At 41.2% G+C, this 18,068-nt stretch overlaps 1 protein-coding gene across 1 annotated transcript in view; it reads right to left on the bottom strand.

Moving 5' to 3' along the window:
• Positions 1–4,071: 4,071 nt before the first annotated feature.
• ADGRG4 (adhesion G protein-coupled receptor G4) overlaps positions 4,072–18,068 on the bottom strand; it is a gene marked incomplete at both ends in the record, with an annotated part of 137,630 nt that continues 123,633 nt past the window's right edge. The window contains 6 exon segments of the mRNA XM_080653141.1: positions 4,072–4,094; positions 6,758–6,925; positions 7,817–7,918; positions 14,709–14,783; positions 14,814–14,864; positions 14,867–15,030. Coding sequence (XP_080509267.1) covers positions 4,072–4,094; positions 6,758–6,925; positions 7,817–7,918; positions 14,709–14,783; positions 14,814–14,864; positions 14,867–15,030 — 583 coding nt within the window.

The raw sequence follows: 18,068 nt of genomic DNA, 5'->3' as shown, positions 1-18,068 counted from the left end.
CCCCATCCAAGCTGAGCACAGAGGCTTTTGCAATTTGGCAAGTCTAATCCTATAAGGCTGTCTCCAGCACCGAACTTCTCCCAGCATAGACACAGCTGATCCTTACAGCCAACTGGCCTGGAGGTCAATTCTTCCCAGTGATACCAACAACAATCAAGACTTAATTACAACAAGGCTGTACACACAGTCCACAAAGGGGTGCACCAAGAGTGTCCACCTCAGGTTAACTGGGGAGGCAGACCCACTGGGCCAAATTGGAAACCTAGCACACAAATCTACCAACTCAGGGAAGCAGTGAAAATGCGGCGTCTAAGAATCAGATCACAAACGAAAGAAATGGAGGAAAACAAACGACTGGATATAGAATTCAAAACCACGGTTATAAGGCTTTTCAAGAATATCCTAGAAAAGGCCGATAAATATAACGAGACCCTTGAAGAGATGAAAAAGGACCAACTAGAAATTAAACATACACTGACTGAAATAAAAAATATTATACAGAGACCCAAAAACAGACAAGAGGAACACAAAAATCAAGTCAAAGAATTGAATTACAAAGAAGCAAAAAACACTCAACCGAAAAAGCAAAAAGCAAAAAATAAAATCCAAAAAGTTGAAGATAATGTAAGAAGACTCTGGGACAACTTCAAGCGTACCAACATCAGAATTATGGGGGTGCCAGAAGAAGAGAGAGAGCAAGATACTGAAAACCTATTTGAAGAAATAATGACTGAAAACTTCCCCCACCTGGTGAAAGAAATAGACTTACAAGTCCAGGAAGCCCACAGAACCCCAAACAAAAGGAATCCAAAGAGGACCACACCAAGACACATCATAATTAAAATGCCAAGAGCAAAAGACAAAGAGAGAATATTAAAAGCAGCAAGAGAAAAACAGTTAGTTACCTACAAGGGAGCACCTATACGACTGTCAGCTGACTTCTCAACAGAAACTATGCAGGCCAGACGGGAGTGGCAAGAAATTTTCAATGTGATGAATAGCAAGAACCTACAACCAAGATTACTCTACCCAGCAAAGCTATCATTCAGAATTGAAGGGTAGATAAAGAGTTTCACAGACAAGAAAAAGCTAAAGGAGTTCATCACCACCAAACCAGTATTATATGAAATGCTGAAAGGTATTCTTAAAGAAGAGGAAGAAGAAAAAAGGAAAGATAAAAATTATGAACAACAAATACATATCTATCAACAAGTGAACCTAAAAATCAAGTGAATTAAAAACCTGAGGAACAGAATAATCTGGTGAATATAATAGAATCAGGGGCATAGAAAGGGAGTGGACTGATAATTCTCAGGGGGAAAGGGGTATGGGGGGTTCATGAAGAGACTGAACAAAAATCATACACCTATGGATGAGGACAGTGGGGGGTAGGTAAGGGCAGAAGGTGGGGTGGGAAATGGGTGGAGGGGAGCTATGGGGGAAAAAAGGAGAAATAATTGTAATAATCTGAATAAAGATTTATTTAAAAAAAAAACAAAAAAAAACAAAAAAATAAAATAAAATAAAATAAAAAAGCTTCTGCACAGCAAGAGAAACCATCAACAAAACAAGAAAGCCGACTGCATGGGAGAACATTTTTGCCAATATTATCTCTGATAAGGGTTTAATCTTCAAAATTTACAGGGAACTCATACAACTTAACAAAAGGAAGATAAACAGCCCAATCAAAAAATGGGCAACTGATCTAAATAAACACTTTTCGAAAGAGGACATTCAGAAAACCAAGAGACACATGAAAACATTCTCAAAGTTACTAATCATCCGAGAGATGCAAATCAAAACAACAATGAGGTACCACCTCACACCTGTCAGAATGGCTATCATCAGCAAATCAACAAATGACAAGTGCTGGCAAGGATGCGGAGAAAAAGGAACCCTCCTTCACTGCTGGTGGGAATGCAGACTGGTGCAGCCATTGTGGAAAACAGTATGGTGTTTCCTCAAAAATTTGAAAATGGAACTGCCATTTGACCCAGTAATACCACTTCTAGGAATATATCCCAATAAAACAGAAACACCAATCAAAAGAATGTATGCACCCCTATGTTCATAGCAGCACAATTTACAATAGCTAAGATTTGGAAACAGCCTAAATGCCCATCAGCAGATGAGTGGATTAGAAAACTGTGGTACATCTACACAATGGAATACTACGCTGCTATAAAAAAGAAGGAATTCTTACCATTTGCAGCAGCATGGATGGAACTGGAGAACATTATGCTAAGTGAAATAAGCCAGGCAGTGAAAGAAAAATACTACATGACCTCACTCATTTATGGATAATAAAGAACATTATAACCTGATGAACAAAAAGATAGATGCAGAGGCAGAAAAGCATCGAACAGATTGTCAAATTATAGTGGGAAGCCTGGGGCAGGTTGAGTTGGGGGGGTAAGAGATCAACCAAAGGACTTGTATGCATGCATATAAGCATAACCAATGGACACAAGACATTGTGGGGGGATGGGGGCATGTGCCTGGGGGGGGGGGTAGGGGAGGCTGGGGGAAGGTCAATGGGGGGAAAAAGGAGACATATGTATTACTATTTGTAATACTTTAAACAATAAAAAAGTATTGTGTTTCACTATGCTAGATAATTTATAGACATCATTTTATTTAAGCCTCACTATAGCTTAAGGATGAGTATACTATTATTATTAATTTTCCCAAGTCTCACATCTAAGAATCTGTCACATTTTTGTCAAGAGCTAGGATTTGAACCCAACCCATCTCTGTTGTCCCCACAGCTCACTGCACCGTACATACTCACAAAGGTAATGGGGGTTTAGATGTATGATACTGAAGCCCAAGTGTTTATCTTTCTTTCTCATTTGAAGGGTCCAATGGTCTTTATTTATGTATGTATACATTTATTTATTGCTTGAAGAGGTAACATATTCTCTCAGTACAAGATTTGAAAGATATAAAAAGGTATAGGATGAAAAGTAAATCTCCCTTCCTTTCCTGCCTCCGGATACCCTGTTACCTTTCCTGAAGGCAACTACTGATACCAGTTGCTTGTGTATCCTTCCAGAACACAAATGCAAGCAGCCTGCCTGGCTGGGAAGCCTTGGTGGCAATATTTGGAATGGGATTAACAAGGCCAGCTATAATGCTAGTGTAAAACAGGCACAATTTATCTTCAATGCTCACTCTGTTGCCTTTGGGTGACTCTTCTGGTCTCCATCCCCTTACTTTCCTGCTTACCTTGACCTGTCCTTTCCTCCGCAGAGAGAAACTCCAGCTTCAGACAGTTCCTGTCCTGTTACATTACTCAGAACCCTGCTTGCTGTTGCCTCACGAGCTGCCTTGATTGAGAAATTTATCCCCACTAGAGAATTCATGGGTGTCTGTGAATTGATAAGCTACCCTTTTCATAGAACATGTTTCCATTTTAACAGGGGTGTTCAATCAAAAGTGTGACTTGAATAATGGAGATTTCAGGCGCTTTGTCATGACAGACCAACAGGATAGTGAGATTTTGTTTGTTTGTTTGTTTGTTTGTTTGTTTGTTTGTTTTCCCCAAAAGGTACAACCTTGTGGTTCTTCCTATCTACTTCCTCTGTGGTGTCATGTCAACTGGGTATTCAGAACCTTTGGCTACCTGAAATTGTTTGATTCTCAAGCAGTAAGAAACCTGATCTGGATTTTTTTTCTTTCAAGAGCATGTGGACATTCAGAGTTTTTGAAATAAAATCTCTAATGCTAAATAGACATTTCTCCCTTAGTATATCATAACTATAAACTCAAATATTATCTAAAAAAGAAAGAAACCACTATAACAATAAATAGGATAATTATTCTGACTTTAATATTCACTAGATGCTATCTCATTCTGCTCCTTCCAAAATAATATTTAGAATATGAAGTTGGAGCAGATGGCTTCACAAATTCAACATTTTCTCCAATCTGGGGGTGGGGAGAGTAATGTATTTCTGCTGGGATTTATTGAAGGAATCTTTGTTTATGAATGGAATTCATTTTGATTTCCACAGGTAATATTCTTCTCACACAATTAGGCACACCATCACAACTCAAGGGAGAGCAACACTAAGAATCTTCATCATAGTTATCTGTATTAACAAACAAAAAAATATAACATTTTTTGTTAAAAATCTGAACAAAGTCCTCGTGGCATTAGGGACTTTGCATATAGTAAAAGTATAAGAAATTTTTTTTTCTAATGTAGAAATAAATATAGGAATTAGAAAGGAAGTGAAAGTTGTGGTGCTTTCCTTGGATAGTTTAATATAAATCCAGGGTGAATTAATTCATCTTGACAACACTGCTTAGGCAATTACAATTGCATATGTTCTTCATGCATTATGAATAAAAAGCTGTGTTATTCACAGTAACCTTAACCTAGGGGAGTATATGCACAGACAAACCTCGGAGACCTTCAGAAGAGTCAACATAAAATGGTAACACACATACCTATACGCTCCCATGAATTTAATATTCTTTCTCTGAAGGTTTATTTCTCAGCCTGAGAGTGTCTACTGGTACAGAAGGCACAAGTTTTCACTCTGTGCTAATGGAATCAAGTTTCTGACTGCCACAGTCTGATGGTAGCATCCAGATTGCAGTTTTAGAACCTGAGCCAAAGAGACTGGACTACCTGCCGCACTGGCTGAGTTACTTCTTCAGGTGCCTTAGTTCTCTAAATCTATTGCTTGGTACAACATTAAAATCCTGGTTATGGGATATGCTAGTGCTCCCCATAAGAAAAATGTGTACAGTTGATCCGTATATTTGCTAATGAAACAATATCCCTCAGGGACAGCAGGGGAGCCAATACTAACCAACCCCTTTGCAAAAATGATTTTACCCAGTCAGCTCCAACTATTATCTACTAAAGAGCTTCCATAATCCCTGCCTTCTATATGCCATAGCTCTCCAGTGCCTCCATATGAGCATCACAGCATATCTACAAGCTAGCTGGCCAGAGTTTGATGGATGCTTGTGGTCAAGGAAAAAGTTTTTTTATATGCACCAACATTTCCATACAAAAATGGAGACTGAGACTCTGTACACTAGACCAATTAGTTAAAATGGAAAATAGTGCTTCCTCACACAGTCTTGTATTGAATGTAGAGAAACTGCAGCTCTGAAAGTAATATGCCCGAGGACACAGAGTTAGTGACAGAGCTGGGACTTGTGCCAAAGCTTTCTGACTCCTAGTTTGATGCTTAAACAACCCACCATGCTGATTCCAGATTGGCTACAACCATCTACACTAATAAAAGAGAAACATGCAAATTGACCATCACTCTGCTATGCCCACCAGCCAATCAGAGCGAGTATGCAAATTAACCCAACAAAGATGGCGGTTAATTTGCATAAGCAGATGCTGAGTGAAGACTGAAGATAGCACAGAAGGAAGAAGGAGGGAAAACGGAAAGCAGGGCAGTGGTGGCAGTCGGAGGGAAAGCACGGGGCAACAGCAGTGGCGGCAGCAGCTGTGGGAGGGAAAGTGCGGGGGCGGGGGGCGGCAGCAGGGAGAGGAAAAGCGCTGGGCAGCGGGAGGGAAAGCATGGAGTGGGGGGCAGCGGCTATGGCAGGAGGGAAAGCGTGGGGTGGGGGGCAGCGGCGGCGGAAGGGAAGGGAAAGCACAGGCTTTGCTCAGGCCACAGGAAGCCCTGTTCTTGCAGGAATCTTCCTGCAACGGGCCTCTAGTTGGAAATAAAACTGTTGTATGGAACCAACATAATAAAAAATATAGGTAGAAAATGCAGTTCTACAGCCAGCACTGAGAAGGTGGGAGAACGATTACAGCCAGACCACCAATGGTGTTCTGTGATTGGAGTATACTTTGGTCTTTAAGAAAGCAACCAGAGGCCACTGCACCATCATCCAGCTGAAAGCACAGAACATAAAGTCATCACAACATCAACTTGAGTTCTTAAGTTCTTGCTCACTTTGCCTTTAGACTGTTTCCCTATATTTTCCCTTCCGTCACCCATCTCCACCTCAACATCTGTCTCTGTACCTAGAAATTTGACTTTCCTGTGGAAGAAGGTGAGCATCTAAGAGTGTTGTACAGTTCAGTGGGTATTCTTGGTAGACTGTGGTGAGCACTAGCCTGAGATCCAGGACACCCAAGTCCTGGTACCAGTTCTCTCTGTTGATAGGCTGAGTGACTGTACATAAGGCAGTTTTCTTTTCCTGCTTAAGGTTCCTCACCTGTAAACTGAGAGGATTGCACTAGACAATGTCTACTTTTTTTTCTGTTTTTAGTAATCTATAACAATCTGTTTAAATTACCCATAGCTGCCCTAACTGGTTTGGCTCAGTGGATAGAGCGTTGGCCTGCGGACTGAAGGGTCCCGGGTTCGATTCTGGTCAAGGGCATGTACCTTGGTTGTGGGCACATCCCCAGTAGGGAGTGTGCAGGAGGCAGCTGAATCGATGTTTCTCATCGATGTTTCTAACTCTCTATACCTCTCCTTTCCTCTCTGTAAAAAATCAATAAAATATATTAAAAAAATAAATAAATAAATTACCCATAGCTTTTTTTTTTACCTTCAGTCCATTCTCTCTGCCATTAGTTTAATCACCCACCAGATTTGTACATACAAAGTGCTTCTATATACACTTTCTCAGCCAGCTCATGTATATACGTGCACCTGTACTTTCAGTTTTGAGGAAGAAGTATATCTCAAGACCACATTTGTGGCCTCATATTAATTCAATATCGCTGAAATATAAGTATAAGCAACACAGCCTTTTCTCTTACCACTTGGGAAGCTTATTTCTGAAGGAGTGCCTTGTGCAGAGCCTAAATTTTTGAAAGTAAAACTAGTTGTAGTTGACTTGAGGGATGGTGACAACAATTTGTGCTCGAAGGTTTTCTTCAATCTTTCCTGTTTATACCCAACATTTAGCTCATATCTGTTGCTCCCATCTGAAATGACAATAAAAAACTTAAAAACATAAAACTCATCAAATTCTATCTTTTAGATGGGTAAATTTACCTCAAAATCGTGTTTAAGTCCAATGTACAGAGTGTTTGTTCTGAGTACCTCAAGTAGTCAGATTTTCCATGAAATTATAAAAAGTAAGTTTGAATTGTAATATGTGGTACAGGCAGAGCCAATTCATCTACCCAGGATACTTGCTTTTCCAAGTGTCTGGCACCATAACTAGCAGGTGACTGACATGCCCAGCATAAAGGAGTAGAATCTTTGAGTTCAAGCACTGCTTTCCCTAAAGGAGCTTCACATTGAGATTGACAGAAGCTGCCTGAATTGGATGGAAGAGTCTTTTTATACATAGAAAATCAATTTGCCTGGACTGGAGATATTTCCAGAGGCTTCATCAGAGTCCACTACATCTCCTACTGTGCAGGAAGGGCCATTGGTACATCAAGGCAGCCCACTATCCAGGCATCTTAGGGATGTTGACAAGTTCTCCACCTGCACCATCACTCTTTGCTTCCTACATTCACTCAACCCAGTGTTGGCTATGGGCCAGAAAGCCCCTGTGACACAGTGCCTGGAACACAGTAGACAATCAATGTTCTTTTAATTGAATCAAGACTCAGTTGACAGCAAGGAAAAGCAATCCAAGGAATCTGGGCCAAAAGAGAAGCTTCAATTAGTTAAAATATGGCCCAAATCACATCTTTAACCTGACCTCATTAATCTCAGCACAGAAGTACAAATTATTTTCATGACATGGAGACAGCCTCCATTTTTATGTTAATGCTTCATGAACTCAAGTAAGGAGACAAGTTAATCTGATTAGTTTTATAAAACCTATAAAATTTAAAAATAGACCCTAACTGGCATCTTACCGGAAGAGTTATCCAATTGCAACCGCCTGCAACAGAGGTGAATCTGCCACTGCTCCTGCACACTCTCCTTCATCACACAGTGGAACACAAAAATGAGGAATCCTATGACAAGAGAAGAAGGTCAGTCTTTTTCAGCTTCTTTCAATAGCTGTCACCAATACCCAGAATCAGGTCTATTCTTCTCACCGTAAATATTCCTAAGGAATCACAGGGTCATCATTGGCTTTCTGAGCTCATTCATGTTTCTAGCCTCCCTGCCAAAGGCAATGATGGCAAGAAGACCTGTATCAAGATTTCATGTCAACCAGTGTTTCCCCTGGGCTGCTGTCCCTCCTAGAGCTTGAGAGATCAGGTCTGCAATGATCGCCAGCCTCTGAAATTACTTTCAATGATCACCACACCCTGGTAGTCACATCCTACTATAGTCTCCTTCCACACTGTACCAATAGTATATGGCATGTCACTTCCAAAATTAGGTTATAAAAGACATTGTTTCCTCTCTCTCTCTCTCTCTCCCTCTCTCTCTCTCTCTCTCTCTCTCTCTCTCTCTCTCTCTCTCATCACTCACTTCAAAGGAAGCCAAGTGTTATTTTTTCAGGACACCCTGACAGCCTTGTGCAGAGGCCTACATGTGAGAAACTAAAGCTTCTAGTACACAGCCACGTGCACAGATTCTCTAGACCTGGCTGACAGATTGACCAATTGTAAAAGTTCCTGGGCCACAGCTACCCAGCTAAGCTTCTCCTGAATTCCTTATCCTCAGAAACTGTGTGTTTTTTCTTTTAGGCTGCTAAAATTTGGGGGTAATTTGTTACACGCAATAAGTAACAAATACACACTCTTTTGCACAATTGCACTGTGTGGAGACCATAAATTTCGTGTCCTAATTTTCCACTGCCAGCCTTTATTTTGCCCTGCAAGTGGCATAGGAGTGCTGAAGGTATCTACCAGCAAGATTGGCCATTTCTCATCCCCACACTCTGAAATACCTCCTTGGAAGATAAAAGTGGGATGTAAGATGATCCTGATTACAATGCCCTGGAAGGCCAATTGGATTTCCTAATGTTTGAGGGTGTAATGGGCAGAAATAACTCTTGTCAACAGCCTGACTTTTATTTATGGTCCATGCTAAAAAGTCTTTTTATTCACAAAGCCTTTCCAGATGCTTCAAACTGAAACTCATCTGTCCCATTTCTGAATTCTCATAGCACTTTGTTATAATATTTGCTATGTTTGGTTATATTATTCTCCATGTATTATCAATCTCTCTACCTAGCTGTAATATCTTTGAGGGCTGAAGTATCTTTCATTTTCATCTTTACATCACTTATATCTTTGCCTCTAGTGCTATGTGTAGCAGCTCAATAGATGCTTGTTGACTTGAACCTCAAGGCACTTGATACACAAACTCTCACAGCCTTCTGCAACCTTAGTAATACCTTCTTGGGCCTCAAAATATTTATTTTGGCCCAAGTGCAGTTTGGAAACTTTTGTTCTCTATACAAGGTTTAGTTTGCCACTTCATTGGGCAGTTGTCCTGAAGAAAAACAATTAGTGATGGATCAAAGATGTCTTAGCTCATTGCAAGCTGAGTCAACAGTAAATGCCCCCAAAATTCACTTCAGCTAGGGCATTAGTGGGAGTAAAGAATCTTGACTGAGGCAAGTGAGACTCTCCTGCCATCTGCCCCGGGTTGGTCCTTCCTCCTACCAGTATCATGCTCAGATTGGGAGACTTTGTTTTAAAAGCATAACGAAAAATGGTAGTCTTCAAGAATACTTAGGGAAAACAAGAATAAGGATGGACTTGAGGAAAGGCTGAAAGAGCTGAGGTGTTGTATTTGGATAAGAGAAAATTTGGAGTGGGTAATATAGGGTGGGGAGAGATGATAGCTATAGTCACAACTACCCTCTGAAAGGGCTGTCATGAAAAGGACAAATTATATTTGTTTTGTGTGGTTGCCAGGTTAGAACTAGAAACAATGGGAGGAAGCCACAAATAATCATGTAGTAACAAATCACGGCTAGTGTTTATTCAGCAATGAGTAGACCATAGGCATTGTACTATTAATCTAATTTTTATAGATGAAATACCTCAGAGCCCAAGAAATCTAGTAAACTTGATACAGTCACAGAGCTGATGTTGAACTAGCAGCATCAGGACTGAAGACAGGTAGTCTGGCTGCAAAGCCCAAGGGCTTAACCACTAAACACACTACTCTCAGGAAAAGATGACCCAGATAAATTTCAGAGCTGATTACATGCTACAGTGGCACTAATATACAATATATTAATATATTTAATGGACTTGTTGTATACCTTAAATTTACACAATGTTATATGTCAAATACATTTCAATTTTTAAAAAGAGAAAAGTTAAATGTTCTGCTGTGTGGTATAATGAGCTCTCAGTCTCTGGAAAGTTTGAGGCAGAGGGATGTCACTTCCTGTCACCTTATGTCAAGTTGGATTGGGAAGTTATTGGTTCCCTGATTCCAGCCCTGAGACTTTCTGATTCCAAGTGGGAGGCAGCAATCTGGAGGCTAAACGGAATGACAAATCTCACCACTTATCCTGAGGGCTCTGTCTCCATTTGTAACCAAACAAATGTGGTGATGAATCAAGAATCCTTTTCTGAGCAGCAGCCACCTGGAAGGTGGTACAGCAACCTGATGAGAGCAAACCTTAGTCTCAGAGCAGGTAAAACTCCAGCTCCAGCATGAACAAGGGGCAACAGTGACAACAAGCACCTATTACTGCTCTGATTTCCTGCATGGAGTTTAAGTTAGTTCTCAGACTTAAATGTTATCCTGTGAATTCCAATGAGCTGCCTGCCAGCTCTCCCTGCCTGACAGCCTTCCTTTTTCTTTCCAATAACAGATTGATCTGATTACTCATTAGAGCATAGGAATGAGGGAAGATGTCAGGTTTTTGTCAACTGCATTTTTATTTGTGCACCCGTCTTTCAGAAATGGCTCATGATCATACTTTTTCACACCTGACCACAGGGCAACCCCCTTCAGCTAAAATTATGAAAATTATGAACTTGCCATCTGTCTTTTAAATGGCTACATTGTTCACTTGCTTCACTGCATTCTTGTTTTGAGTATTTGGTGTGTATGTGTGTGTGTGTGTGTGTGTGAGAGAGAGAGAGAGAGAGAGAGAGAGAGAGAGAGAGAGAGAGAGAGAGAGAGAGAGAGAGACTTGTGTTTGAAACTCAGGGCTCTGAAAACACCCTCTTTTCAACATGGCACATTCTCTTTTGTAGGCAGGACTAAGAACTACAAACTCTTGGTGCTTTACTGACATAAATCATATCTAACAGACAGAGAAAGCTTGGCTCTGTTGATGTTGGATCTATGGGACTTTGGTTTTAGTCGTCAGGAGAACCCCAAATATATTGTGCTTCTACCCATGTAGGAAGCTTCCTGCTTAGATACTACATCCTTTCCACAATAAGAATGGAACACTTGCTGTTTTGAAAACACTCCTCCCCCCTTTTTAAGTTCTAAACTGCTTTGCTTTCTTGTTCTTTTGTCAGCTGTCTTTCCTTTTAACCCCTCTTTTTACATAATGAGTGCATTTCTCCTCAGAATGAGTGACCCAGAGAGAAGCCTGGAATTAGTGCTGAGGAAAAAATCTGCACAGGCATTAGTTTCTAATTTACTTTTTTGTACATTCTAGACTGAGTCTGGTTAGTTCTTAAACCATCATAATACAGAGACCAGGGTAATCTCTGTGTAGTTCAGGTAGTTATATAACGAGGTAAAGTAGAGAATCATCACCACAGCCTCAGTCAACAATCTAGGATACAATCAAGTGCTGATAGCCTCCAAGGGAACCATGTGAGAGTGGGGTGGAGAGCTCACAAAAATTCTGTCCTCACTATAAGAAAGAATAATAATGGCATGTGAAGGAAGAACAATACATTTTGTGTCTTTTCACAGTCCAATCAGAATATGGCTATATATGGTTAGCATAATCTGGTGGGACAGTTTCAGTTAATACACTTCATTGCTGAAAAATGAAATGGTTTCTTGAATCATTAGACATGATGGAAAAAACTATGTCTTATTCCAGATTGTTTCCTAATTTCCCTGTAGCACCTTGCAAATGTCTGCATACCAATTCATATTTCCCACAATTCCTCAGGGATTAATAACCACAATGACAAAGTGTTCTGAAGTTTTTTAAATGCTGGGCTAAAACAAAAAAAAAATTAATCCTCGCCCTTGATATATTTTTATTGACTTCAGAGAGAAGAAGGGAGAGAGACACACAGAGAGAAAGATCCATGTGAGAAAAATTGATCGGTTCCCTCCCTTAAGCGATCCGACCAGAGATTGAACCCAAAACCTAGGTATATGCCCTAAATGGGAATTGAATATGTAACCTTTTGGTGTGCAGGACAATGCTCCAACCAATTGAGCTACCGGCCAGGGCTAAAACAATTTTTTTTAAATATATTTTATTGATTTTTTACAGAAAGGAAGGGAGAGAGATAGTTAGAAACATCGATGAGAGAGAAACATCGATCAGCTGCCTCCTGCACACCTCCTACTGGGGATGTGCCCACAACCTAGGTACATGCCCTTGACCGGAATCGAACCTGGGACCCTTCAGTCCACAGGCCAACGCTCTATCCACTGAGCCACACCAGTTTCGGCTTCTCAGAGCTTTTTAATGTATACTGTGCCATTTCAAGAATGGGGACATGTAGTTTGCTGCATTTCTCAAACTTCCTTGACCATAGAACCTTTTCCCTCTGGAGCATCCTATGGAACTACCAAAAAGCATTTATCAAATTAATAAATAGTTAAAAGCACTAAAGGAGACCCTAACTCAATGAAATGCCCAAGTTTCCTCACAGTGGCCCTACTGCAGTGGCCCAAATCAACTGGGTCAAACTTAAGCATCCGAGCATGGGGCGGAGTTTAAGACTCAGAAATCACTCTGCATGCCTCTTTCTCCCAAGATTTTTTAATAGGCAAAATCCGGTTAAAATGAACATCAACACTTATTCAGAGGTATATTAACAAGAACCCTAGCTTTTACTTCTCATGTCATCTTTGGCCTACCATTTAATCACTTCATTATCATTTGTTTTCCTTTCACCAGAAAATAGGAAGGAGATTAAAGAGCTATAGAGCCATTACTTTAGGATAATCTAATTCAGCCAGTTGTGGCAACTTTTTCAAGTTTAATTTGTAGTAAAACCAAGACTAGAACCTTGCCCTCTTGCCTTGACTGACTACTCTTTGCTCTTCACCTTCATTCCTCTGTGACTCTACAATTTCCTGGCCTGGCTCCTTTATACAATGTGTTAGGATATCTAATGCAGCCATAGTCTATGAGGTCAAACATTTAATGTTTCGTCTTGGCCAGTTGCTCAGTCGTTAGAGCGTTGGCTTGAAGACCCAAACATCACAGGTTTGATTCCTAGTCAAGAGCACATATCTCAGTTGCAGGTTCGTTCCCTGCTCCAGGGTTGCATGTGGGAGGCAACCAGTTGATATGTCTCTGTCACATTGATGTTTCTTTCTCTCTCCCCCTCCTCCTCCTTCCTTTTCACTCTCTCTGATAATCAACGAAAAAGAATAACCTCAGGTGAGGATTAAAAAGTTTAATGTTTCTACTGTCCAGTAATTGCTATGTTCAATTGGATAGCGCACTTCAAAATGTCAACACAAATGTAAATCTGTACAATTACCAGAACAATGTGTTGACATATTGCTATAAGAGGTATTACCAATTGGTGTTTGTTGTAGACCAGCCGTGGGCAAACTACGGCCCGCGGGCCGGTTCTATCCTGCCCACGGAGCTGAAAGAGCAGAGGGATCTCTTGCTCTCCCCTCCGCTCCTTCACCAGCAGCAGTGTTAGCATGGCAACGTCGGGAAACACAGCCTCAGCTCCTTCTTCTGAGTGGGCGGATTTATATCCGCCCATTCAGTAGAAGGAACAACCTCTCAATCTTCCAGAGGCTCCTTGTAATGCCCGCGGACGCGTCCCCTGACATCACCCTGGGAATGCGTAGACACGTTATCGTGGTGATGTAGGGAGACACACCCCTGGAGAGCACAGTATCAGAGCATTAGCTAAAAAGGAGACCAACAACACTGTTCCCACTGAAGTTGATGTTTTAAAGACCAAAAACCTTTCAACCCAGTCTACATTGCCATCTACATCTACATCCCGGGCATAATTTGGAAGTTGCACTAAAGAAAATGTTTAATTTACTGTTTACACATTTTGTTCTTTTCTATTTGTTTTAGTTTTAAATTATTGTATTATATTTAAGTTTAATTTGAAAGGCTTTTGTACCTTTCCTTTGTTAGGCAATTTTATTTTGCCTTTGCCATCTTCAATATAAGGTATGTTATTGTGCTATGATTCCTCCATTTTTTGAAGTTTCAAATTATAATGATTAGTGTTTACATTCTTCTTGTTAAAATGTTTGAAATGAATAAAACTACTGAAAAAAAAAGACCGTACCCTTTTATGTAATGATGTTTACTTTGAATTTATATTAGTTCACACAAACACTCCATCCATGCTTTTGTTCCAGCCCTCCGGTCCAGTTTAAGAACCCATTGTGGCCCTCCAGTCAAAAAGTTTGCCCACCCCTGTTATAGACATTGCCAACTAGTTGGAGTTGAGTTAGCTATTTGAACTTCTTTTTAAAGCCCTGAGAAAGAGAGACTGGGCTATTTAATGAAGTCTTAACATCTAGCTAATGTTTCTAATGGCTGTATGTCAACTCATTGACAGCAGAGACCTCTTGGAGTATCTTTCCTTTCTTTGAATCCCTGAAAGATGAGCTTATTTTCCAAAACTGCAAAAGCTTTGGTGGAGGCCTAGCTAGCCACAGAAAAAATAAAGAAGCAGAAGTTACCTTGTAAAGTATTAAAAATGGCAAAAAGATACAAGAAAAGGATCCTCATGGGTCCCCAGGCAATAAATAAATAAACTTCCCACTACAGCTACCAGTTTGGTCTACAGAAGGCAAACCCCCAGGTGAGGCCAAGTAAGAATGTTAGGCTTGTTGTGTTTTGAGGTCATATAGGATCATCTTCTGCCGTGTCTTCTGGCTTTGGGATTTCATGGAATTCAGTTGAGCAAGAACAGTGCAGAACATGGAGAAATTAATGAGAAATATGAGGCAAAAATAATCCACAACTGAGATGTAAAATAGAGAATTGTCTTTAATCCAACAACTGTAAGAGATAAAACAGAGAAGACCATTGTGAGGTAGAGAAACATAAAGTCACATTTTTCAGTGAGACTCTGAAGATACTCTAGTTGATTTCATTCCATCTGAGAATACCTAGTTAACAGACGTCACTCATACTTACAGGGGCAGAGCTGGGAATCAAATTTCAATCTCCTAAACCACAGTCCAGGTTTCTTTTCAGTGCTGAGCCAGAAATCCCAGAGGATTTTATGCCCTACATATGCAGAAACCTCTCAGTCCAATTCCTGAGGAGGCTATTTTCTTCCTGAACAGCACAAAAACAAATGATGTATTTCCTCCAAAAGTGTCCCTTCCCTTATACCTGAGCTTTTATTTGCAGGATAAATTTTGCTTTGCATGATAAATATCACAGTTAAAAGAACATGAGCAATGACTGGCTTTTCTTTTCTTTTTAAATGACTGGCTTTTCTGAATGTTATATCAAACAGTGATGAGCTTATCATAGTTAATGAAAAGGAAACAGCTTTGGTAGTATTACTTTAAAGTAGAATGTATACTTTAAACTTCCCACAATAGCCCTAGCTGATTTGGCTCAGTGGATAGCACATTGGCCTGTGGATTGAAGGGCCCTGGGTTCGATTCCAGTCAAGGGCAACATGCCCAGGTTGTGGGCTCCATCCCCAGCAGGGGGTGTGTAGGAGGCAGCCAATCAATGATTCTCTCCCATCATTGATGTTTCTATATCTCTCTCCCTCTTCCTTCCTCTCTGAAATAAATAAAAATATATTAAAAAATAAATAAATAGAGGAAACCAAGATGGCGGCATAGGTAAACACCTAAACTGCTGCCTCGCACAACAATTTCAAAACTACAACTAAAAGACAGAATGGACACCATCCAGAACCACAGGAAAACTGGCTGAGTGAAAATTCTACAACCAGAAGTAAAGAGAAAAGCTCACAGAGAATTGGAGGTATGGCAAAGGGTCTTTGTGCGCGCAGAGAGGAAGGGCGGCTGAGAGCCTGGCTGACTTTCTCTGGCGGAAGGGGGAAGGAAGCCCCCGACCGCACTGAACCCCAGTTCTGACTGCACTGAACCCCAGTTCCGGGCGAGCCCCTGGGGACCCACACTCTTGTGGGGGGAGTCTGGACTCTCAGGCGGAGACTCGGGAGCCGGGGAAGGGGGAGGACTGAAAGCGCGTGCGTACCAGTGCGCACAAAGGCTGCAGAGGTTGCCACAGGCTTTCCCTAGTGGAATGGAGTCAGAGGCTCCTGACTGCACTGAGCCCCAGTTCTGACTGCAGTGAACCCCAGTTCCATGCGAGCCCCTGGGGACCCACACTCTTGTGGGGGGAGTCTGGACTCTCGGGCGGAGACTCAGGAGCCAGGGAAGGTGGAGGACTGAAAGCGCGCGCGTACCAGTGCGCACAAAGGCTGCGGAGGTTGCCACAGGCTTTCCCTAGTGGAAGGGAGTCAGAGGCTCCTGACTGCACTGAGCCCCAATTCTGACTGCAGTGAACCCCAGTTCCAGGTGAGCCCCTGGGGACCCACGCTCTTGTGGGGGGAGTCTGGACTCTCGGGCGGAGACTCGGGAGCCAGGAAGGCAGAGGTCTGAAGGCGCGTACGTGCCCTCAAGGGCAAGGCTGACGGGAAGCCAAGACTGAGACTTCACCCCATCCAAGCTGAGCACAGAGGCAATTGCAATTTGGCAAGTCTAATCCTATAAGGCTGTCTCCAGCACTGAACTTCTCCCAGCATAGACACAGCTGATCCTTACAGCCAACTGGCCTGGAGGTCAATTCTTCCCAGTGATACCAACAACAATAAAGACTTAATTACAACAAGGCTGTTCACACAGTCCACAAAGGGGTGCACCAAGAGTGTCCACCTCAGGTTAACTGGGGAGGCAGACCCACTGGGCCATATTGGAAACCTACCACACAAATCTACCTTACCAACTCAGGGAAGCAGTGAAAATGCGGCGTCAAAGAATCAGATCACAAACGAAAGAAATGGAGGAAAACAAACGACTGGATATAGAATTCAAAACCACGGTTATAAGGCTTTTTAAGAATATCCTAGAAAAGGCCGATAAATATACTGAGACCCTCGGAGATATGAAAAAGGACCAACTAGAAATTAAACATACACTGACTGAAATAAAAAATATTATACAGAGACCCAAAAACAGACAAGAGGAACACAAAAATCAAGTCAAAGAATTGAAATACAAAGAAGCAAAAAACACTCAACCGAAAAAGCAAAAAGCAAAAAAAAAAAAAATCCAAAAAGTTGAAGATAATGTAAGAAGACTCTGGGACAACTTCAAGCATACCAACATCAGAATTATGGGGGTGCCAGAAGAAGAGAGAGAGCAAGATACTGAAAACCTATTTGAAGAAATAATGACCGAAAACTTCCCCCACCTGGTGAAAGAAATAAACTTACAAGTCCAGGAAGCCCACAGAACCCCAAACAAAAGGAATTCAAAGAGGACCACACCAAGACACATCATAATTAAAATGCCAAGAGCAAAAGACAAAGAGAGAATATTAAAAGCAGCAAGAGAAAAACAGTTAGTTACCTACAAGGGAGCACCTATACGACTGTCAGCTGACTTCTCAACAGAAACTATGCAGGCCAGACGGGAGTGGCAAGAAATTTTCAATGTGATGAATAGCAAGAACCTACAACCAAGATTACTCTACCCAGCAAAGCTATCATTCAGAATTGAAGGGTAGATAAAGAGTTTCACAGACAAGAAAAAGCTAAAGGAGTTCATCACCACCAAACCAGTATTATATGAAATGCTGAAAGGTATTCTTAAAGAAGAGGAAGAAGAAAAAAGTAAAGAGAAAAATTATGAACAACAAATACATATCTATCAACAAGTGAATCTAAAAATCAAGTGAATTAAAAACCTGAGGAACAGAATAATCTGGTGAATATAATAGAATCAGGGGCATAGAAAGGGAGTGGACTGATAATTCTCAGGGGGAAAGGGGTATGGGGGGTTCAGGAAGAGACTGGACAAAAATCATACACCTATGGATGAGGACAG

This window comes from Plecotus auritus (assembly GCF_963455305.1).
Source record: "Plecotus auritus genome assembly, chromosome: X".
In the NCBI taxonomy this organism is placed as follows: Eukaryota; Metazoa; Chordata; class Mammalia; order Chiroptera; family Vespertilionidae; genus Plecotus; species Plecotus auritus.
The sequence above is the reverse complement of the archived record's forward strand: the minus strand, read 5'-3'. Positions and strand labels throughout refer to the sequence as shown.